Source organism: Vigna unguiculata, chromosome 3, assembly GCF_004118075.2.
Source record: "Vigna unguiculata cultivar IT97K-499-35 chromosome 3, ASM411807v1, whole genome shotgun sequence".
NCBI classification, from domain to species: Eukaryota; Viridiplantae; Streptophyta; class Magnoliopsida; order Fabales; family Fabaceae; genus Vigna; species Vigna unguiculata.
Genome location: NC_040281.1, coordinates 50,879,398 through 50,904,416, shown reverse-complemented (window position 1 = coordinate 50,904,416; position 25,019 = coordinate 50,879,398). Strand labels below are relative to the sequence as shown.

The 25,019-nt window shown below is 30.8% G+C and overlaps 3 protein-coding genes across 5 annotated transcripts; 2 read left to right on the top strand and 1 right to left on the bottom strand.

The window, feature by feature from the left end:
* The first annotated feature begins 2,748 nt into the window (after positions 1-2,748).
* LOC114177473 (malate synthase, glyoxysomal-like) lies at positions 2,749-5,656 on the top strand. Its single transcript, XM_028062841.1, has 4 exons — positions 2,749-3,255; positions 3,494-3,819; positions 4,223-4,553; positions 4,819-5,656. Exons 1-4 carry the CDS (start codon positions 2,878-2,880, stop codon positions 5,458-5,460), a joined length of 1,677 nt encoding a protein of 558 aa, XP_027918642.1. The 5' UTR covers positions 2,749-2,877; the 3' UTR covers positions 5,461-5,656.
* A 4,511-nt stretch (positions 5,657-10,167) lies between these two features.
* Positions 10,168-14,795, top strand: LOC114178201 (cyclin-dependent kinase 11). Of its 2 annotated transcripts, XR_003603308.1 has the most exons (6): positions 10,168-11,943; positions 12,070-12,205; positions 12,316-12,404; positions 12,522-12,633; positions 12,727-14,020; positions 14,232-14,795. XR_003603308.1 is itself a non-coding variant. In XM_028063968.1 (5 exons), the coding sequence occupies exons 1-5, from the start codon at positions 10,637-10,639 to the stop codon at positions 12,823-12,825; spliced, it is 1,743 nt and encodes a 580-aa protein (XP_027919769.1). In that variant the 5' UTR covers positions 10,168-10,636; the 3' UTR covers positions 12,826-14,795. The 2 variants fall into 2 exon arrangements, 1 of the variants encoding a protein (XP_027919769.1); XM_028063968.1 differs by having other exon boundaries at positions 12,727-14,795.
* A 4,851-nt stretch (positions 14,796-19,646) lies between these two features.
* Positions 19,647-23,320, bottom strand: LOC114179878 (adenylate kinase 4). Of its 2 annotated transcripts, XM_028066365.1 has the most exons (7): positions 23,018-23,320; positions 21,295-21,440; positions 21,068-21,187; positions 20,753-20,920; positions 20,142-20,231; positions 19,927-20,059; positions 19,647-19,845 (listed from the first exon to the last, which is right to left on the bottom strand). In XM_028066365.1, the coding sequence occupies exons 1-6, from the start codon at positions 23,121-23,123 to the stop codon at positions 19,961-19,963; spliced, it is 729 nt and encodes a 242-aa protein (XP_027922166.1). In that variant the 5' UTR covers positions 23,124-23,320; the 3' UTR covers positions 19,647-19,845; positions 19,927-19,960. The 2 variants fall into 2 exon arrangements, with proteins under 2 accessions (XP_027922166.1, XP_027922165.1); XM_028066364.1 differs by having other exon boundaries at positions 19,653-20,059.
* Between the last annotated feature and the right edge of the window lie 1,699 nt (positions 23,321-25,019).

The window sequence follows — 25,019 nt, the reverse complement described above, 5'->3', positions numbered from 1 at the left end:
ATTAATATTTGAACAAGATTTTTAATTAAATTAAAATTTGAGAATATATATATATATATATATATATATATATATATATGAAAATGTTAAAGTTTTTTTTGTTGTTTTTTGTTTATTAATATTTGTTATTTCTCATTCTGTATGTTTTTCCTTTCTTTCTGTATTCTCCCTCTCTTCTCTTGAAATAAACAAGCCCTTAATGTAATGTGATGTCTAATTGATTAACAATTTATGTTCATATGTTTTTGTCATAAAATCAGTTAATAGTAAAATTTAATACAATTTGTTTTAGTTTAAAATCAATTTTTAATTCATAATTAATTTCTCAAACAGAATTTAGCCATAGAAATTTAAATAAAATTATTTAATGTTTTACTACAGTTTTATTAATATCACCTGCTAACTTCATTTTAAGAAATCATGGAATAATTGTGAAAGAAAAAAAGGGGAAAATGCTGTCGGTATCTCTAGGAAATTGACATATATGATGACACAATTAGCGTAAGAGGAACTAAGGCAGATCTCCTCACACTTGTTAATTTCTCGAGTATGAAGTTATCAAATAAAACACGAACTTCACTTCACAACAAACCACTTTAAAATATATAATAAAAAAACAATTGTTATTTTAAAAATGATAGAAATTGAAGTAATATTAGTCATGTTTGGAATATAACTAAGATCATTTTTTTTTTGTGTGAATTCTTTACTCTCACCTCTAAAATGATTTTTTTTTCAACAACAAATTTACATAACTTATTTTCTAATATTAACAGATGATAAATAAGGTAAGTCTACAAAGATAAAATCTAGTAGCAAGCTTTGTAACATTATTATTTTTTTTCACAGCATTCACAATTGAGTGAAATTTATATGAGTTTCATCAAATATGTAAGGCCTATTCTTAATTTAGTAAATATATTTTCCAAACTAGTAAAAGAGTGTATTAGTAATACAGTGCTAGTATAAATAATAAAATTCTTTAAAAAGTACTTGCATTATTAGGCTTGCCATCAACATTGCTACCGTTCCAAAACTTAAAAAATAAGTATCGAAAGAATAGAATCATGGATCTTCATCTATCTTAAACATAAAATACGTTAACTGCTATTAATGATTAGGTTAAATTATACTTTTAGTCTCCATTTTCGTAGCAAAATTTGAATTTGGTCCCTCAATTATTTTTTATCTCAATCTGGTTCCTATTTTGGGAAATTTGACCCAATCAAGTCCTTTCCGTTAGTGGTAGAGTAACGGTGTTAAATGTGGTGCCACGTGTCAGCTTCTGGATTTTTTAAATTTTTTTTATTTTTTTTTATTTTTCTTTTATTTTTTATTAATTTTTTTAAAATTTTTTAAAAAATTAAAATTTTGCCACGTGTCAAGCGGACATCGTACCACGTGGCAGTATTTGGGAGTTGTCATTTTCTAATTCTCAATTTGGTCCCTGTATTTTATTTTTTGTCTCAATTTAGTCCCATTTTTTGTAAAAATTGTGCAATTTTGTCCCTCTCCAAATTGAAACCAAATTTAATTTCTATATAAATATGCAAAGATATTTCTATCAAAATTGATATTTCAAGTAAATATTTTTAACAAGATTAAGTTTATTTTAATTTATATTTTACGTTAAACTTTATTTAAAATTGTTTTAAAGTTGTTAATAGAAAATAATATTAATAAAAAAATTCATAAATTATATTGATATTTTATTACATTATACTTTAATATTGTTTTTTATTTGAATTTATATTTTAAATAATTGCATATTTTTAAAATGTGTAAAATTCAATAATTTCTATACAAATATTTTAGTTAGTATAAAAATAAAAATTATATAATTTAAGAAAAATTAACTAGTTTATGTAACAATAAAAAACAAATAAATTTAAAATTTGAAAATAATTTTAAGTAAAATTTAATGTGAAACAAATTTAAAGAAACTTGGTTTTATCGAAAATATATAATAAAAATATCAATTTGAATAAAAAAATCAAATTTAATAAAAATATTTGTATAACATTTTATAATTTTTGTTTCAATTTGGAGGGGGACGAAATTGCACAATTTTTATAAAATTTGGGACTAAATTGAGACAAAAGATAAAATACAGGGATCAAATTGAGAATGAGAAAATGACACCTCCCAAATAGTAACACGTGGCACTGTCACGTGGCACGATGTCAGCTTGACACGTGGCAAAATTTTAATTTTTTTAAAAATTTTTAAAAAATTAATAAAAAATAAAAAAAAATTCAAAAAAAATTCAAAAAAAATTCAAAAAAAAAATTCAAAAAATTCAAAAAATCCAGAAGCTGACACGTGGCACCCCATTTAACACCGTTACTCCACCACTAACGAAAAGGATTTGATTGAGTCAAATTTCCCAAAATAGGGACCAGATTGAGATAAAAAATAATTGAGAGACCAAATTCAAATTTTGTTACGAAAATGGGGACTAAAAGTATAATTTAATCTAATGATTAATTAATTAATTTTATGGCCATAAATATTGAGTGGAGGGAGAGAATTTTCACAAGATTCGGAGGGGGTGCGCGTGTATAGTGTATATATAAAAAAGTTGGCACGACTTGTTAATTTTTATAATATTTTAAAAATTTACACCATTTTGATAAATTTAAAAAAAATTGCACCACTGTAGTGCTTTTGCCAATTACCAACAATGATTCCACAGCTGATACTGAATCTTAAGCTTTTAATTACATGCATTAATACTATTAACATGAAAAATTAATTGAAGTTGTACGGAGCAAATGATTGATAAACCTAATTGCGAACTTATGCTTTTGCTCACACACCACATTCTACTCTCACAGGAGTAATATCTAGCCACCGTTGCAGGAAGAAAGAAAGGCCATGGACCAGGGAACCCATCCTACGCCGGGAGTGACTGAATCTTTCTATGATGTACCAGATGGAGTTGATATTCTGGGAAGATATGATGAAGAGTTTGCAAAAATCCTGACAAAAGATGCTTTGAAATTTGTTGCAGACCTGCAACGTGAGTTCAGGAGCGATATCAAGTTTGCACTAGAGAAGAGAAAAGAGGCCAAGAAGAGGTTCAATGAAGGGGCTCTTCCGGGGTTTGATCCTGCCACTAGCCACATCAGGGAAGAGGAATGGGTATGTGCTCCTGTTCCACCAGCTGCTGCAGATAGGAAAGTGGAGATCACTGGCCCTGTTGACAGAAAGATGGTCATCAATGCTCTTAACTCTGGAGCTAAAGTTTTTATGGTTAGTACAACAGTTGTGTCTTTTTTATTTTTAATTGTACCGATTTGAATTTTTTAAGTTTTATGTCATTTTCGTGGCCAGACGGAGGGACCTAATTACAAAGATTTTAATTGAGATGGTTAGAACTTGAAAGAGTGTAATCAAGTCTTTTTTTTTTCAATTGTGAAAGGGTTTATTGAATTTGGTTTATACCGGAACCATAGCACTGAAAGTTGTTAATGTTTTACTCATTTCTAAGGCTGATTTTGAAGATGCACTGTCACCCAGCTGGGAAAATCTCATGAGCGGCCAAGTGAACTTGAAGGATGCTTTGGATGGGACCATAAGTTTCCATGACAAAGTAAGAAACAGGGTTTACAAGCTCAATGAACAGACAGCAAAGCTTTTTGTGCGACCAAGAGGTTGGCACCTACCCGAAGCACATATTCTGATTGATGCTGAACCTGCAACTGGTTGCCTGGTTGATTTTGGCCTCTACTTCTACCACAATCACTCAGCATTTCGACGCACTCAAGGGGCTGGTTTCGGCCCTTTCTTTTATCTTCCCAAAATGGAGCATTCAAGGTAAGCATTGTGCTATGCAGTCATAGCACAAGAGCCAAAAAACAAAGCTATTTCTGTTAGTGATTTCATAAGTTTTAGTCTTTAATGAAAGCTATACACGTAAGGTCAAAATTCGAATGCAATTCTTTAGTTGGTGTTATTTTGTAATTAGAATTAAAGTTTCATAGTCATCACAGTAAAGGTATGCATGAAACACAGCCGCAAGACAAATTTCTAATTGTTATTGAAGAAAAACACCAAAATAACTTGTTTATGTCGAGGAAACAAAACGACGGAATAGTCCTAAAACATGTTCAAAACTCCATGTGCTAGGGAATGGTCCTTAATCGGATGGTCCAGCAGGACCATCATTTATAGAACTATGTACTAGGGAATTGTAATATGACAACCTTGTGATTGACAGGGAAGCTAAGATATGGAACAGCGTGTTTGAGAAGGCCGAGAATGTGGCAGGCATCGAAAGAGGAAGCATAAGGGCGACGGTTCTGATAGAAACCCTTCCTGCAGTGTTTCAAATGAACGAAATTCTGTATGAGCTGAAGGAGCACTCTGTGGGTCTGAACTGTGGGCGTTGGGATTACATTTTCAGCTACGTGAAGACCTTCCAAGCTCACCCAGATCGCCTCCTACCAGATAGGGTGCAGGTTGGCATGACTCAACACTTCATGAAAAGCTACTCTGATCTCCTTATCAGGACCTGTCACAGGCGCGGTGTGCATGCTATGGGAGGAATGGTATGTAATAAAACTACTCTGGTTCACCACTATTAGCATGAGTAGTTATTTTTATGCAGTTCTAACTTTTAAGTGTCACATTAAAAATTAGTGTCTGTTTTGTTTCTGTAGTACTTTTTAGGAATGATATGTAATGGAAGTACTTTAGTTTCTGCATTGTGCTTTAGCTAACCAATGAGTAATTACAAACTCCGAGTCTATGTTTTTCCTTTTTTAAAACTTGTACATAGAAAATGTGTCTGATAAAGTTGAAATTGTTGATCAGGCAGCTCAGATTCCAATCAAAGATGACCCAGTGGCGAATGAGGCAGCACTGGAACTTGTAAGGAAGGACAAGCTGAGGGAAGTGAAGGCAGGGCACGATGGAACTTGGGCTGCACACCCTGGTCTCATTCCGACCTGCATGGAGGTTTTCAACAACATCATGAGCAATGCTCCTAACCAGATAGAGACAGTGAAACGCGAAGATGCTGCAAACATAACTGAAGAGGACCTCTTGCAGATACCAGTAGGAGTCCGAACTGAGGAAGGTCTACGGTTAAACACAAGGGTGGGGATTCAGTACTTGGCAGCATGGCTGAGTGGAAGCGGTTGCGTGCCTCTTTACAACCTGATGGAAGATGCTGCGACTGCTGAGATTAGCAGGGTGCAGAACTGGCAGTGGCTCAAGTATGAAGTGGAACTCAATGGGGATGGAGTTGGAGAGAAAGTGAAGAAAGAGCTTTTTGATAGAGTGGTTGAAGAAGAGATGGGAAGGATTGAAAAGGAAGTGGGAACGGAGAAGTTCGAGAAGGGAAAGTACAAGGAGGCTTGTAAGATCTTTGCTCGCCAATGCACGTCCCCAGAACTTGATGATTTTCTCACTCTGGAGGCCTATGATTACATAATCCTGCATCGCCCTAAGTAAGAACCTTCAAAACTTTGAACTGAGAAAGAGGTTGGTTCATTGTGCTTAGTGATTGGATCATTTGGATTCTGTATTGTGTACTTTTTACGTTGTTGATGTGAAAAAAATCGCAAGGGAGCGATTTTCACAGGATTTCATGTTTGACTTGGTGCTCCTCATTTAATAAAAAGGGAAATGTGTTTTCGTTTTTATGACATAATGAGAGTTCAGCCTTCTTCTAAAATTGTGTCAAACTACAAAATGGACTATTTTGGATTTGCTATCTCGCTCTCGCTGAGCGTCTGGCTGAAGTCCAGTAAGAGGCTGAGAGCATGAAAAATTTAAATTTTGGTGGTGCAACATTATAAAGTAGTATGCATTGGTTTTTAATGTAATGTTATTATAAAAGTAATTTTTTGGTTTTTAATGTAATGTTATTATAAAAGTAATTTTTTAGACGTAATTTTTTTTGTTAAAAGATATTAGTTAAGAAAATAAAAATAAAGTGTTTTTTCAAAATTATTAAACATGTTAAGCATTATTGTTTGTTAGTTGCCAATAATAACTCTAAAAGGTTAAAAATAGTCCAATAATTACAAATTATTTTAAAGAAACTAAGTGTTAGATGTAAAGGCGACTTAATTTATTAAACGATTTTCATAAAATTTAATACTTTTTCTTTCAAAATTTTCCTATAAATCATCACAATTCACTTAAACTAAATATTTCCTCACCATCTCAAATACATTCCTAAATATACAATAAATTACTGGTACCAAACTACCCTATACTTTTTTCTTTTCTTTTTTTGAGATTTTCTTAATGTCTATACATTTCTTATTTTATTTTCTAATCATACCCATACATCTTAAATAGGTATGTCTCTTCTCAAGAAAAATAAATAGAAATTTCCTTGATATCATATATCCTATATTTGACATTTCTATTAATTTTTCAAATACTTTATCATTAACTTTTAATATCTAAATGAGATTTATCGACATATTATTAATTTTACAATATTTTTTAAAAAGTCGACACATATATGTTTGTATTAAAAAAAAAAACTTATATACTTTCATCGAATGGCATATTATGTTATGTGTAATATTTTTTGTAAACTGAGGATTTTCTACAAATATTTAAAATGACCATAAATTTGGGTCAAATTCGTTAAGAAGGGTTCAAAACATGTTTTTTTTTTTCTTTCTAAAAAGTACTTTAAATATTTATTTCTGAAATATTATATTACTATAAATAATTTTAATTTCATAATTTTGAAATAGAAAATGTTTAAACATTGTTCTAATACGGCACTCACACGACTTCAATCTTTTTAAAAATAAAATAAAAATATAACTCCAATAATCAAATCATAATAATTAAAATTATCATATATTAACACGTTTCATCGGGATTAAAAGGAAGTTGTCTTCGGTACAACTTTTTTCTTATTACAATCATAGAATAGAACCTTGGTATGATTTTTCTAAATCTGTAATTTTTAAAAAGTTGTCCATTTCTATAGTAAATCGTTCGAATCACAACATTTGCATGAGAATTGTCATCAAATCCATTATGTTTCAACCAAGTTGTATTTACCTGTTATAAACTTACATTAAACATTTATAACCAATACATTGATACTATAACTACACAGATGAAAATAAATAAGATGACATCAAATTAATCAGATTTATGTAAGTGTGAGAAAATATATTTAATTATAGGTAGTGACAAATTTTAGTGAGAGGAGAGAGGCCTGGCCATCCAAATTTTAATGTATATATAAAAAAGTAATATATGATTTAACATATTTAATTTTTAAATTATAATCTAAAGTTTTATATTTGGCTTCTTCAAACAAATTTATACATATATGTAAAGATTTTGACGTTACCAAAATATTTGTTAAAGATCCCTACACTCTATTGCTTTATTAATCATATCGACTCCACTTTATTTTGTTATTAATACCTTATTTAGTTATGAAGAGTTAGATCACATTGTTTTTTATTGATACTTATTTTATAAGTTTTACTTATTATGATGCATACTTGGTCCATAAAATCTTATATCATTATTTTCCTGGATAAAAAGAACTAAGGAGAAAGTATATTCCTTGCTCAATTAGAATCATATAACCAAATGATAAAATGATTGAAATAAGCTCATTTTTTGTGTGGACAATTTGAGAAATATAATCAATATTTTATCCTAATTAATCAAGTAATCATATAGATGTAAAAAGATTATTGTGGGTAAAATTCATCACATCACATAAATAATCATATATAATTAACTATATAATTACTTACAATTAAATTAATATTTATTACGTGATTATAAATGTCATTCAAAATTAAAGATGTTGTAGTCACTGTCTAATTCATTAAATATATATCTACCATTCAAACATTTAAAATAAATTCAAAAACTGACCTTATAGTATGTATAGAGCTGTCAAAACGGGTCACCCGACCAAACCCGGCTCGGCCCACGACGGGTTGGTCACTTAGTGGGTCAACCCAACCCGACCCACCACGGGTTGACGGGTTAAACGGGTTGGCTTACTGGCTCACTTAATTAAAAAAAACACACAATTTTTTTTCTTCAATCTCAAGAAAACTAAATTATAATTCCGATTAAAATCTAAATAAACTTCAATACAATCCAAATAAAATCCCAAATTATGTTAAACTCCAAATACAAACCAAAATCACAAAAATATAAATTATTATCTAACATCGAATTATTCTTGTCACTTATCAAACTATAGTATTAGAGTCTTTAATATATAAATCCACAGCATTTTCATCTCTTGAAAAGTGAAAATCTCATGTACGGTTCTGTAGAGTGGTAGTAAGGGTGACTTGTCTGTCAACTTTTCCACTATTACACCTAAAAAACTAAACTCCGCCTTACGTAAAGTTGTCAGAGTATGCTTAACCTCTGGATTTGAAATTACTGTTTATATACCCGGTATTGACCATAATTTACAAAAACATTTTGTAGTCCTAGTAAGAGGGGGATGGTTAAAGATTTACCCGGTATGAGATATCACATTGTTCGAGCTTCTTTATCTCCATCTACAATAAAACAAGATAAAAATAATGTTAACTAATAATATTAAAAGATTAAGTATTAAGTAATTAAATCAATTTAACAATACTAACAATAATGTTACCTGTTAGCTCAAAACCATGCAACCAATTTTGTATTAAAATGAGTGTCTCAACATTCTCTAGAAGAATGGAAGAACAATATTTGGTTAGCACATGAGAACCAAGACTAAAAACAAACTCACTAACAATATATATATATATATATATATATATATATATATATATATATATATATATATATATATATATATATATATATATATATATATATATATAATATATATATATATATATATATATATATATATATATATATATATATAATAAAGAGCACATTGAAGCCAGAAATATTATAACCGACTGACCCAAAATATCTCAAAAAATATCTTAATAAAATATCAATTAGGCCCAAATTCCTAGACTCATAGACCTTCATGAATCGGGTCGAGCCTTGAACAATCAGGACGGTACAATATATATATAATATACATATATAATATACATATATATATATATATATATATATATAATATACATATATATATATATATATATATGTATATTATATACACATATATATATATATATATATATATATATATATATAAATTTAATATTTAAAATTTATTGGCGGGTTGATGAGCCAACCCGGCTCATCACGGATTCAACCCGAATGAGTTGGATTCTTAGTGGGTTGGGTTTAATTTTAATTTGTACTGAAATATTTAGTATCTAAAGAAATATTCAATGTCAAACATCTAGAAAGAAATGATAATTATATAAATTTAAGATTAGAATATTGAATAACTTATATAAAAGTGGAAAATTTTTATAAAATACTACTCAATTACATATAGGAATAATGTTATTTTGACCCATTTTTAACCCATTATTCTCGTTACCCTTCAATTATCTATTTAAATTTTTTTGGTGGTATGATATGATAATTTAAGAGTAATTGGAGTGGTGAGTTGGTCAAAATATCATTATCCTTACATATAAATAATATTTCGTAACAATATCTTTTGCATCCTAGATCAATTAAAAAAAAAAATATGAATGTCATATTTAAGTATAACATTTTGTTAAATTAATATAGTATTTACATTATTTATACACCTACTTTTTACATTTTTAGTTTGTTACTTTAATTTTCTTTAATTCGTATATACAATTTTAAATTTTTTGATTAAATTGAAAATAAAATAAATCTCAGAAATGGAAATTCACTTAATAAAATCTGATTGGTTTAAATCTAAAATATTACTGCGTTAAAAATCTAAAAAGACAACTTATCCAATAAATCCTATAAATGAAATCTAAAATATTATAGTCCATATTTTAAATTGAGATAAGTTTATTTTCGTTATCAAAGTTTAAAATAATTTAACTGTAATTAGAATAAAGAAAATAAAAAAATGTAGTTCTAAATCCTTAGAGATAAATTACAATTGAAAAATATCATTAATTAGTTTAATTGAGAGAGTGGAAAATAGTGAAAAGAAAACCTAAAACGCGTGAAATCCAGCAAATAATTGATAGGATCGCCGCCTCTCTTGAAAGGGGAGACACACTCTATCTATTTATTATTTAAAGTCGGTAAAGCCCAAACGAATCTCACAATAAACGCGTCAACGAAGGCGGCTTCTTTCGTCTCTGTCTTCTGCTTCAGCTTTTCTCATTTCGCTTGCTTTTCGTGTCGCCGGTAAGGCAATTCGATACCTCTGAACCCTAACGAGACGCAGCCAACGTTTAGGGTTTCGATCATCCATTCATTCTTCCTTGTTTCCTTTGCCTGATTGCTTCCGTGTGGTTTCATTTCGCTCTTTCGTTTCAATTCTGTTGATTCTATCGAGGAAGCGCTTGAGAAAATTATAAATGATTTTTGTCGTGTGCTTTTCTCTTGATTAGGGTTTGTAAATCTTTAAAAAAAATTGAATTATCCGTTCTGCTATTTTTGGGAGGGTTAGGGTTTCGAAATTTGGGGATTGTTGAGGATTTCGGTTTGAAATACATTTTTCTTGGATTCTTAATTGCTTATTGAGAGGAATTGTGCTTGTGCTTGTCAATCAATGGCGGCAGGGCGAAAAAGTGTTCCGCTGAAAGGTGACTTTTTCAAATACAGTTCCACGAAGGGGTCTGATCACTATAAGAATGGCTCTTTCGGCGTTGAAGTCGGTGGATCTCGCAGCCATCACTTTGCTCGTTCCGATGAGCCTCGTGGTCGGAAAGAGGAGAGAGAGCAAGGTGAGATCTGTGTTGAAGATGACGAATATGAGGTTGCCTATGGTTTGCCACCGCCACAGAAGAAAAGGAAGTTTTCTCCAATCGTATGGGACCTAGCAGAGAAGGAAGAAAGAATTTCGTCCGAGAGTAGGATCTCGGAGACTGTTGCTCTGTCTCCTCTTCCCTCTGTACTGAGCAGTCCTGGAGCCAACCTTGTTGATTCAGATGATCTTATGGCGGAATCTTTGCGAGATTCTCGAAGCTATGGACAAGATGTGGAGGAAGAGAAGGATGTTCAAGAATGGACTATCAGAAAGTCAAGATGGGCTAGTGATGATGGTCCCTCACCCAGGGCTGCTGATGATAAATTCAATCATGGCAAAGGCAGCTCCAGTCCTGAAATTGGTGAATTCCATCGCAGTGAATCTTCAGAAAGCACTGTCACTAGATCGTCAGGAAGCACGGGAAGAGATCATTATCTTGGACTTTCTACTGATGACGCCGATTCTGAAAGGGATTTCCACATAGATCCCATGGACGATGTTGAGGAACCAAGTGACGTTGGTGATTGTCCATCGGATTCTGAAGAGAGTGATGGATTGATGCAAGTGCACAGAAATATAAATATGCTTCACAGTTGCAGAAGTGTGTGCGAGTTTGAGATGATTAAGAAAATAAATGAAGGAACTTATGGTGTTGTCTATAAAGCTAGGGATAAGAAAACTGGAGAATTAGTCGCATTGAAGAAGGTGAAGATGAATATAGAGAGGGATGGCTTTCCGATGTCATCCTTGAGGGAAATAAACATTCTCTTGTCTTTTAACCACCCTTCCATTGTGAATGTTAAAGAAGTAGTTGTAGATGACTTTGACGGTACTTTTATGGTAATGGAATTCATGGAGCATGACCTCAAGGGAATGATGGAGGTTAAGAAACAGCCTTTTACCATTAGCGAAATTAAATCCTTGGTAAAGCAACTTCTTGAAGGTGTCAAGTATCTCCATGATAACTGGGTTATCCATAGGGACTTGAAGTCATCAAACATTCTGCTGAACCATGACGGGGAGCTTAAAATATGCGATTTTGGGTTGTCAAGGCAGTATGGAAGCCCTCTGAAGCCATATACTCCTGTTGTGGTGACACTATGGTACAGGTAAGTAGCATTATAATATTACTTCAGTTTTTACGGAGTTATCTCCGTAAGTGTATATGATTTTTCATTATATTGGTAGAGAAATATATGCCATAAACTCATGAATGGGTATATTGGTTTGTGCAGGGCACCTGAACTTTTGTTGGGTGCTAAAGAATATTCAACAGCAATTGACATGTGGTCAGTGGGTTGCATAATGGCTGAATTATTTTCCAAGGAGCCTCTATTCAGGGGTAAAAGTGAACTTGAACAACTTGATCAGGTTATTATTAATAAAATCAATTGAATTTTACTTTTTCTTCTCCTCATTTATTCTACTACGTGAGAACTCTGCTGCCTAGTAACACTTCTCTCTTTGTCCACTGTCTGCAGATTTTTCGAACCCTGGGTACGCCTGATGAGAAAATTTGGCCTGGTTTATCCAAATTACCTGGGGCTAAAGCAAAATTTGCCAAGCAACCGTAAGCATGCCTTCTCTCTTTTTGTTCTGTTTTTGGAATTCCTTGTTATGACTTATGGGTGATAATGCAGTTATACTTTGTCAACTGTGTTTGATTATAAGTTATTTGATATTTCAGGTTTAATAGGTTAAGGAAGAAGTTTCCAGCTGCATCATTTACCGGTTTGCCAGTTTTATCTGAGCTAGGATTTGACTTGTTGAAGAAGCTTTTAACTTATGACCCGGAAGAGGTATATATTGTTCATTGAATAATTTTGTATTGATTTTCTGCAACATGAAGCTGAATAAAACCTGATGTTTAAAACTTGTTTTACTTCTTGCAGAGGATAACTGCTGAAGATGCTCTCCTTCATGATTGGTTCTATGAAGGCCCTCCTCCCAAATCTGATTTCAATCCTATTTTTCCTTCCTGGAGGTGCTAGGACAGGTACTCTTGCTGGATGTATGAAATACCAAGAACAATGCTATTTTTACTGCCATTGTTTCCAACTTTTTCCTTCCCAGTTAATGATCATATACAAAGAATGATATATTGCAAGTGACAGCGTGATGGACTTGACTAGGCAATTGTTTGCTTTATAAATTACATGCGGCGGATTAATGTATATACCTGAGAAGGTATGACTAGCACTTGATTTTCTTTCCCTTGTGAAACTCAATGTATCTCTCTTGCTGGTGAAAATGATGTATATAATATTTCAGGACAACTAGTAATTAATGATGAATTTTTGCTCTGGTATGTTCTTATCCTGTACCAGCTATTTCCGTTTTTGTTTTCTTTTCATTAAGTTTGTTCTATCCTTTTGGCTACCCCATTTAAGGTTTGTTTGAAACAGTTGCGAAATTAAATTTTTTCAATATCTCGATTATTGTCAAATTATATTTAGAATCTGTTTTTCTTCTTTTTGAAGTTTATCTAAATGTGATTACAAGATAAATAAATTCGTTTAAATATATACAAAATAATGAATGAGAAATAAACAATAGCTAAAAATTTTCAATTTTAGGAAAAAAATAGACCATTTTACAAATATTCAGTTATTGCCAAACATCTTTCTTTTTCTAGAAAAAAAAACAGTTGAATTGATTTCAGCTGTTTTAAAATTGCTGCACTAAATCGGGTCTAAGGAGTTTTGTTCTTCTGTTTTTTCTTCTACTAATTTTACACCAGGAAATGCTTCAAAAAACATTGGCTGCATTCATGCGCCAAGCATTTGTAGGTGTTGGATATGTAGAAAAATAATCAATAATCAATTCCCAGGGATATTCGTGGTCAACAGGTAAACATGTTCAATTTGAAAGTCGATCCCTGAAATAAAATGATGATAGTGTGTGCTTGTTTTCTGGGGAGTGGTTCCCATCTTCCATGTTCTTGCCCATTTTTCTGCAGTAGGGTTTACATATCCATAATCGGAATGCGGTTTTTAAATTTGATAATACACGGGAATGAGTTTAGGCGGCCGTGATTGCATTCTGGAAAAGGGGGTCACAAGGAAGCCGTGAGATACGTTGAAGATTGTGGAGCTCTGCAAGGTAGGTAGGTAGGTGATATTTGTGCTTCCCCGGCTCTGCTTTTGGTGGGTCGTATATGGTAATTTGATGAAAACTCAATTAAAGGTAACATTCTTTTATTAATTTATTATAGAGAATTAAAGTTTCCTTGAAATGAAGAGTTTTGATTTACTTTGTTTGTCTCGAATAAGACACGTTCTTTATTTGACTAGTGTATAATATCAGATATTACATCCAAGTGTTAACTGACCTTGCAATCGCTGAACACTGTTCTTACGGTGCTGATATTCACTCAATCTTTTCTCTGGATTTTCAGTTCAAGGTGCAAAGGTTTTGGTTGGTATGAAAAAATTGAGGATGATGAAGATGTAATTAAATATTTTGGTTGGAAAGAGAATGGGAAAAGTAATTTTGAAATTAATGGTTTTACCCCTTCTTTCTTTTCATATTTGATTATATTTTTCAGCCTAACATTTACCTATTTTATTACACTTCATTTGTTTTTGTTTTATAATTTATTTCTCATTTTATATCCTGGTGAGTTTAATTTTCGTTTGCTGATTTTTTGGTGTTGTTTTTCTCTGTCGGGGTTGTCATTGAAATGTTTGAATTGACTGTGTTAGTTTAATGTCATGCTTCAATATAAGTTTAGCTCTTGAGCTTGTTAAACGTCTATTTTTCTGCAAAATTATTGTAAATATAGTGACAGGTAACTAAAATCGATGTTTCTCTATAAAGTAAAGATTAGTGATAGGTTTTAAAAATAACAGGAATTGAAATGTTATAATGTTATTTTGACGGTTAATTTGAGATTGTTAGTATTTGGGAAATACCAAAATAGAGAGCCACGATTCAACTTCCTATCAAATACAGTATCAACTTTGAAATTCATTGATTCAGGACTGAAAATAGTCGAGGTTTACCCCGTTGTTTGGATAAAAAAAATATGAAAATTTTGAAATTTAAAATATATGATGTTTAGACAAGGAGTTTGATTAAATTTGAAATTGAAAGTTTAGAATCTATTGAAGTATTAAATTATTATGGTCTTTTAAAAGTTAAAAATTATTTTTGTAATTGACTTTGTTTTTTTTATTAATTGAGTTTTATTATTTTGCTAGTCGTTTAATTTTTTTTTTTAATTTTATAATAATAAGTAATAATGATAGTATGATATATATTTTTACGCTAATATTATAATATATTATCTTTTTATACTATTAATTTATATTTTATGAAAGACATGACGTTGTGTGTGAAGGTTTTGGAGAACATGTGAAAACGCACGTTGAGGATTTGGAATCACACAAACAATGTCGTGTTGTGGAAAAGGTGATTTTAAATGGTTAAGTTGTTAGATGCTTGGTAATTCTTATTGTTATTGTTTTAATTATTTGTTTTATTGTGTTGTTATCGTCATACAACTTACCTCTTTTACTTTAAAGAGAACAAAATAGTCTAAGTTTAATGAAATTTAATATTTTTCAATCTTTTTAGACTTTTTGTATAAATGGATTGCTCACGACGACATTACCATGACAAGACACTAGTTTGTGTACTTGTGAAATAAATTAAGAAAAATATTACTATAGTAAATGTAGATTCAGACAAGTGATTTAAAAATAAATTTAAGATTGGGTGGTATCGAACATCGAAGGAAAATATATGTTAAACACATATATAAAATGGTGCATTGGTGTTAGATTCAATTAAATATAATAATTTTTTTTAAAAGTTCAATATATTCAACTAAGTCAATAGCAAACTTAGAAGATTCAATTTATATATATATATATATATATATATATATATATATATATATATATATATATATATATTTCTTTTTTAAACTTAATATACTATAATAGAAACTCAAATTTTTTAAATCTAACAGAGACTTTAAAATTAATTAAATCTAGTTGAAATAATAAAATTCCAAACTTGCAGGTTAGAGTTTAATATTTATTTTAAAAAATAAGGATTTAAACTTCTACCTTTTCACCTGTTTCTTTTTCTCTATTTCTCGATCTCATTGAGGTAAAACTTCTTATGTTTATGTTTTTAAATATTGTCTAATGCTAGTCCCTTTGAAATTATTAAATATGTTAAAGGATATTGATGTTTATTTTTGTAAAATTTACCTCAAATTTATACTGAAATATATTTAGAAATATTTTGTCTAAATAAAAGATTAAATACTGAGAATATAATTGTTAGCTAATCGGAAGCTACTTAGTAAGAGAAGGGAATTCAAATATAAGCCACTATAATTTGAAGTACTTTAAAATTTTATTTTATAGGTGCAAGCACAATCCTATTATGTTTTGGTTGATTCAAGAGGTTAACTTTGATTTTGAAAGAAAATATTTTTCATTAAATTGATACAAAGAAAAATATTTTTAGTAATGTATTCTTGACAATAGATAATAACAACAAAGTATTGTTGTGTGTAGATAAATCAAAGTGTATAAAGAAAAATATACTTTATAAATGGTTTTGTATGTATTTTTTTTGAGATTAGAAATTTGAATATATATATATATATATATATATATATATATATATATATATATATATATATATATATATATATATATCCAAATTTTCAATTTTCAAGAAACATATTGTGTCTAGATAAATCAAAGTGTGTAAAGAGAAATATACTTTATAAATGGTTTTGTATGTATTTTTTTTGAGATTTGAAATTTGAATATATATATATATATATATATATATATATATATATATATATTTTATATATATATATATATATATATATATATATATATCCAAATTTTCAATTTTCAAGAAACATATAGTGTCTAGATAAATCAAAGTGTGTAAAGAGAAATATATTTTATAAATGGTTTTGTATGTATTTTTCTTTACACACTTTCAATTTCGAAATATTAAATTTTATTTTTAACAACTCTAATTCAAATGGACACTTGAACCGACTTGAAGTTACCAAACTTTGAACTAAAAAACTAACATTCTTAATATAATAAATAAAGACACTTATAGAAAAAACATACAACAAATAAAGACAATTATCGAAAGATTAAACAATATTTAAAAATATGTTATTCTAATAAGAAAAAAAAATTATATCCTTAATTTACTACAAACCTATTTCTCTCCCCCCAAAAATTATGAGAATATGCAAGGTATATTCTAATATAATCTAAATTAATATTTCATCTATTTTTTAGCTTTCAAATAACACCTGCGCCGCCAGTAAAGTACTTAATAGTTAATAGTTAGTAACCAAAGTATCTCAATCCAAAGAGCTTTCGATTCATTCTGAATTATAGTTACAATAGCATAAATTAGTCTTAGAAGCTTAGCTTCAAAAGTTTGTTATTGAACTTGTAAGAATGCGGCAAATAACCCAAACGCTTCGTTCTGGAATTCGTTATAACTCACCCACACATTTGTTTCCTTTTATGCTACATTTGATCAACCTCCACACGTGACTTTTCTACCTTCCTCAACCTGAAAGGAACAACAAAAGCATTTTTAAGTATTTTGAATTCATTAATTGCAAATACTTTATTTTTAATATTCTTATAATGAATTTGGTGCCCTTCAAACTTCATCTTGTTTCTAGTGTTCTGAATTTCTACAAATATATGTAATAGAAGACGACATCACAATTGTCATCATACTACTCCACTTTCCATTTAACTGCAAACTGTTTTATTCTTTTTACAATGTTAATTGTTAATATTATGTTAGCGTAGGTTGGTATCAAGCAATGCCAATTTTTGTGCCTAATTATTTGTGGCATGAAGAAATCATACAAGTTTATATAAATGTAAATCTGCCATTGTGTTATCCTTAACTTTGAAGATAAATTTGCTTGATGACACATAGTCCTCCATAGAACCATTCTTCATAAAAACTCTACCGGAAAATACTTTTTGATCAATCTATTCGTTCTACTTGCTATTACACTCTCTAACTTCATTTATAATGGTACCTTAATATTTAGTCATTTAAAATGCATTTAATTAAAGCACTTTTTTTGTTAATTGACTATTTACAATTTTTATAATTTTTAATTCAATCATTTTAGTGCTGTTAACATAAACAATTAATAACTTTTCTTAATTGAAAAATGTTAGATAACAAGATTATCATGTGACTTCCATGTTCATCTACACTGATTAATAGACAGATATCATCATCAACCTTGACTTAAATCACAATAACACCGGTTATTATTCAACAAATTTTCAATGAAATTAATAAAAAATATTTATCATTTTATATCAATCACAATGAATATAAAATTTTTGTTTCATTTTTCGATAAAGAGTATACTTATATCTATATTTGCACCTACTTTCCGACTATTTTAATATAAATTAATTAATTTTATAAAAAAAATAAAAATCACACAAAACTTAATATTATCATATATTTAATATTAAAAAAAGCATATTTTCTTTTTTCAATGTAAATATTTAGAAAAAAAATTATAATTGTATAATTTTTAAATCAGAGTATCAAATAAGAATTGGATAAAAGCAAAAGAATTATATAAATATTACATAATTACACATAAATAAAATTTTGTGACAATCAAAACATCTATTAGTTTTTCAAATCTTAAAATTGATAAAGTAGAAAAAACGTTTTTAAAATTATGAAAAAAAACAAATATGTAAATTTAAAAATATTTTTTTAAAATTTACTTCGTGTGAATCAAAACATATATTTACAAAATATATATATATATATATATATATATATATATATATATATTAATAAAAATTATAATATGCCACTTTAACAAAATTTATTACAATAATATTAAATTATTATGCTACAACAAATAAATCATCTTTATAGGTGATAAAATTACTTTTAAATCAAATCATCTTTGAAAATAAAAATAATAATATAAAAAATTATAAAACTAATATTCAAAAATAATAAAACTAAACAACAAATAAAATTATTAAAAATAAAAAGGAAAAAAAGTACTTAGATATATGAAGAAAAAAAAAATCTGATACAAAAATATTAAGTCATTCAATAGATATTGAATATTATTTTAAAGAAACAAAATAAAACAAAAATGATGGATAAAAAAGATAAGTTTTTATGAACATACACAATTGAATACTTTAAATTTTGAAATTAAGATTGATGCATATGAAAAAAATATAAACATTAAATAAATGAAAATATTAAAAATGTGTAAAAATAATTAAATGTGTGACTTAAAATTTATTTGATTCAATGAATGGATAATCCACTATTTGAACAAAGTCGAAAAAAAAAATGTATGATAAAGTTATGTGTGACAAAAAGGAGAGTACCTAAAAAATGTGAGTAAATATTATAATCATAGAGAGCAGGCCGAACAATTAGAAAAAAAGAGAAGAAAAATTATGTAATAAAGAAAAGAAAATTTATGAAACAAATGAGTAATAAATATGGAACTAAAGACTAATTTAAACAGAATGGAAATGAGAAAAAGGATAGATATCGGGTAAGGAATGGGAACTTGACGAATATATAAAATGCAAAAATTTTCCATCAAAATAAAACCGATTTGGACAATACCACAAACATTCATTTGTCATCCCTTCAACTATTGCAATCTTAGCTTTGAATAACTTACTAATTTTATAAATTAATTTCAGTAAAAATTAAAGAACAATAATTCATATTTGAAAAAGTTTAGGAACAAACTTACGGAAAACAAAAGACCGAACAATTATATTTCGGAAAATCTTATTCCACAGCGTCAAAAGCATGTTCGGGGAACACGAGCAACTCGGATTTTCCCACCCAAATGTCGAAAGAAAATTCATGCAACAACGTACGCAGAACATAAATTCAAATTCACTTGACTTTTTATTCATCAAAGTAGCTCTTCGAATCTGGGTTGAGAACAGCCGGCATTTGCAGTAAAGCTGAAAAGGTAAGCGAATTTCAGAGTATATTAAAAATACAAATTGGCAAAGTTAAGTTTTCCTAAAAAAAGGAACACTTGCAGTTCGAGCTGGAGTATCCAGGGATGAACTCTATCTAAGACAGCACTTTCTCTACTTCAACTGTCACCTCTTTGGGAGGTTTCTCAGCATGAAGATTAGCAACTACGCCCTTCTTCGAATAGTAGTCAATAACCTGTATTTCATTGCAAAAATTTCCAATCATAAAGAATTATCATAAAGAACCAGAACGCTTAAAGAAGGATTCAGAATCATACGGGCTCAGTTTGCCTATGAAATGCCTCCAGTCTTGACTTCAGAACAGCTGCAGTGTCATCCTTACGCTGGATAAGTGGTTCGCCCGTAACCTGAGGAACACAAATTCAATAGGGAGATTGTTATTCATTTTCAATAAAACATGTTAACAAAAAAAGTGTGGCATCTCATTATTTTTATTAAAATTGAACTAGCCTCTAATTCAACCCTAAGTAGTACTAAAAGGGGGAGCATAGCCAAAGTCTAAGTCAGTGTGCAACATCCTAGCATCCTCCTCCCACACCCAACACTGGACAGGTGTTTTAAGTTTTGTATGAATACACATTTTAGAACAGCAGAAACATCAAGACTGAATTTGGCTGACACCGTATTAGAAAGGGACTGTGTCTAAATCAAAATCTCAAAAGCTAGTTTTAAGGTGGAGAATAGACCAAGTCTTACAAAAAAGTGCATGGCCAAATGTCTAATCATTGTCGGACATCTAAACACTACTTAAGTTTGAATGATACTTGCAGCTTTTCAGAACTCCCATCAATGTTAAAGCACCTATAAGCAAAAGATATGTTTAGGTAACTAACAATTTTGCAGGGTTTAAATAAAGTTACAGACTTACATCATCAACCCCCGCAACCTTAGGAGGGGCAAATTTTGTGTGGTATGTTCTGCCACTAGATGGGTGTATCCAGCGACCAGTAATTCGCTCCTCAAGGACTGAATCGTCAATTGCAAAATTGAGCACCTTATCAACTTTCACCCCCTGCTTATCCAGCATCTCATCAAGCTGCAAAGAAAGAAAAAGCAAGTTCAAAAGATGTATGTGAACGGCATGCAAAACAGTGCATAAAACCGAGTAATTCTGTTTTGCATAAGCCTAATATTTCAAACAAAAGAAACTCACTAGTAAGTCAGATGTCCAACAATGTCATACCTTCTGTGCTTGGACCACAGTTCTTGGGAAACCATCAAGAATGAAACCTTTCTGACATGATGGTTTTTTCATTGCTTCATCTATAATCCCAACAACCAAGTCATCAGAAACAAGTTCTCCCTGAAATATTGTAACATAATATCTTATTAGCAATCTCTCTCGAGCGTACACATACATGGTAAAAAAAAGTAAATTCCCAAATAAGATTCCATGCAAGAAGGCTTTGCCTTATCCATAGCTTCTTTAGCCTTAACACCAAGAGGGGTCTTGGCAGCTACAGCTGCTCTTAACATATCACCAGTAGCTAAGTGGCATAAGCAGTACTCATCCTTTATGATTGGCGACTGGGTACCTTTACCAGATCCAGGTGGGCCTGCAGTAACATATTTTTAAGCTATAATACACTAGAATTTCAGAAGAAAGAAAATCAACATATGTTGTAAATTCTTAAAGCATGACTCAAATGAGGAAACCAAGGCAAATATGGAGATTAACCCTAACTCACTAATTGACAGTAATTAGAACATTGATGTAAGACATGGACTCATCAAATTAAAATAGTAGCCTAAGAGCAGTACAGAGAACCAATACAAATACAAGTGCTATTCATCATTTACAGGAGTTATCACTTTCACAGTGTATAGGTTCGATTGAATGCGTATGGAAGACTAGTGTTTCACTGTCTTCGTTTTCCAAGTAATAGATAAAATAGAAGCATAGAAAAGGAGGATCCATTATGGATGAAACCTCTCTTTAAAATGATAAGATTGTAGGAATACACATTAAAATTCCCCATCTAACTCGAGACAAACAGTTCACTTTGAAAGATCAATAGGACAACTCAATTTAGCTCCTCATTTTATCTGTCTGGAAAATACAAAGAGCTGGTGTCACAGATGACCAGAATTGTATTAGTAGCGAAGAAAATGCCAACACATATATGAGAGCAACAAGCTAATAAAGTAAGGCACTGTGGTAGAGTACAATTATAATCAAGTGAGTAAAAAAGTCCAGGAGAAAATACAAAAAAAGTTCAGGAGAAAAAACCAGCATCACTGGATTGAAATCAAATCGAGAGAAAAATAAAACCCCAGACCTAAAATCTTTCTGCCAACAGTAAACAGATAAATCTACACACTAAAGTTTGCATGAGAGGAAAAATACGAAAATTCCTCAAGAATTTGGAATCATTTTGAGACTAGACTATCATCCAATCAAACCAAAAGAAATTCTTTGGCACATAAGTGCAAGTCTCTACTGTCTAAAAGTAAAGCTACAAAGCTCATCAGTTACGCAATCTGCAAGGAAAAAAAGAAAAACTAAAATGTAAAAGTTACAAATGAATGATGACCACGGAAAAAAAAAAACAGAGAAAGAACACACAAGCCTCCCTAATACGCGTGTAGATTCACAATTAGAGAACCGTGCTCAAATGACAAACATACAAAAAAAGTATTAAACAGTTCGAGAGCTACTTTATGAAACACCACATGCCTCGTGGGGTTCAAAAACACCGTACACCGTTCCAGGCAATAAATTTGTAGCATACAATCACCAAATTAAAAATAATGCTCGTCACCAAAGAATGAAAACTGAAAGTTAAAAAAAAAAGGACAACCAGAAAAACACAATAAAAAATCCGTAAAGCGTAAAGCCCATCCTCTCATTTTCTTCTCCAGTAACTGAAGAACTCGATACATTGAGGCATAAGAGTATCCCCATCCTGAACCGCATAGCTAAAACCCCTCAAATTTATCGGTAGATTCCCTATTAAATAATAAGGCCTCACGAAGGAAACCCTAAAAACCGCATCGACAACATTGGAACGCAACACGAGCGAAAGAATCGAGCTATTTAACGAAAGCATTTTTGGATCTGAATTAACAGCGAGTACGAAACGAAAACTCAACGAAAATTTTTCAATAGAGAGAGAGAGATGGATGGAGATACCAATGAGAATAAGGCGCTTGTCAGGTTTGGAGGAGCACTTGAAGCGACGAAGGAGCTCAGTCATGAGATCCAGAGAGGGAACATCTTCCAAGTTAGTGTTCGACATTGCTGTTTCTGTTCCTGAGGCTGTTGTTGTTTTGTGCGTATAAACAGAACAGAAGAAACCAGAATCTAGAATACCAGAATCACTTTCTCCAACGTTGGGTTTCTTAGGTTTGGTTCGGACTCTCTCCCACACTTCAAAAAACCCAACTCGCCGTCTCCCTTGTCTTTCTTTCTTACCCTTTCCTTCACTATTAGTGTTAGGTGACTACTTTTTTTTTCTAATTATTTAATTTAATTATTAATTACAAAAACTTTCCTTATTTAATCTCATTTAATTTTTAAAAATTAAATAAACATCTGATGTTTCAAGGAGAGGAATAAATGCCTGATTATTTAATCTTTATTTCTGTTTGTTTTTCTTTCAACCGTTTATTATTATTTTAATATTTTCTTTGGGTAGGTGCAGACGCAGACGCTTTTGGCCGTTTGAATTCTTTCATCTGTTTTCGAGACTTTGATGGCAACGGTTCAGATTGTCTGCAGTTTGGTAAACCAATCTCACACAATCATGGCCATTCGCATGTTTATGTAATTTTATACAAATAAATTTAAAATACTATGGACAGTTGGATTTGATTCCCCCATAGTGCAGTTCTGTATTAAATTGCAGAGGATCCCAATCCCATCTTATTAGTTGGCTGTTGCCACCAACCAACAAAGCTAATTTTATGCTCCTTTTAATAGTTCATTTTAATTGAAGAAGCTTCTTTTACCCACCGAAATGGTACACTTTCCATTCCACGGTGAAATCAATAGTTGTTGGTTTCCATTTCCAACTATAAAAAAGAATGGCTGTTCGTATAATTGTATTTTGATTTTTTTTTTAAATTTTGATCGTATGCGATGTTTTAGTTTTTATAATATTTTTATGTCCATTTAGTTTTTCCATTAAAATTTTCAATTTAGTTTTCATCTTAAAAATATTATTGCAATTTGTATCTTTTTATTAAATATGTTTTTTTATGTCAAACTATTAATTAAAATTGTAGTGCATCCCTACTTTAAAGTATAAAGTATTCATCAATTTCATTTGTACACTTTATAAATGAATATAAAATGTTCTTAACACCAAACGGTAAGTAACACGGTTAGAGTCTTCCCTTTCACAACTCTCTTTATGATGGGGGAGCTAGGGTAGATTTGGAGGTGATGAGGTTGGTGGTGGTGGTTACACGGACGACCATGTTGGTGGTTACTGGTCGATAAAAGCCTTCAATATGAGAGTTGTTTCGTTCAACTTTGACTCTTGAGAACAAATGCATTTCAGAAAATATTTCCAGATTTGGAAATATGTTCCAAAATATACATTCACGAAGACATTCAAAAAGACATTCTAGATTGGGTGTTTTACAAGGTATTTCCAAATTGGGTTTCCACATGCTTCTTCTCCTTCCTCCCCCACTCCTCATCTCCATTTTTCTCACCTTAAACCTAATTCACAAGGACCCATTCCACCCATCATCAACATTTTCATTTTTCCTCAGCATTGTACAAACCTCCATCTCCATCATTCCAACCAAAAAGTAGCCTACGCTAGAGAAGACACTTTCATTCTCTCATGGTTCTCTCATGGAATACGCCTCGTTCTCTTTCTCTTTTTCTACTCCCGCCAAACCGCATTTTGCAAACGAGCCCAATCATGCATCCCTAGCTCCTCCTCCCTCATTATCATCATGTCACCATCTCTGACAGCGACCTCACCCCCAAATCACAACCCCAAGCCAAACCTTTGATTCTCACTTTCTCCATTCACCATAACATCCTCTGTCTCAAGATCGATGAAGCCCCATTCTCCTCCCTTCGTCAAATTCCATAATGGAGGTGAAGAGGTGCATCATTGCTATTGGGTAGAGGGGTTGGACATAGAGGCTTGGCACATGGAAGAAGGAGAAGGTAT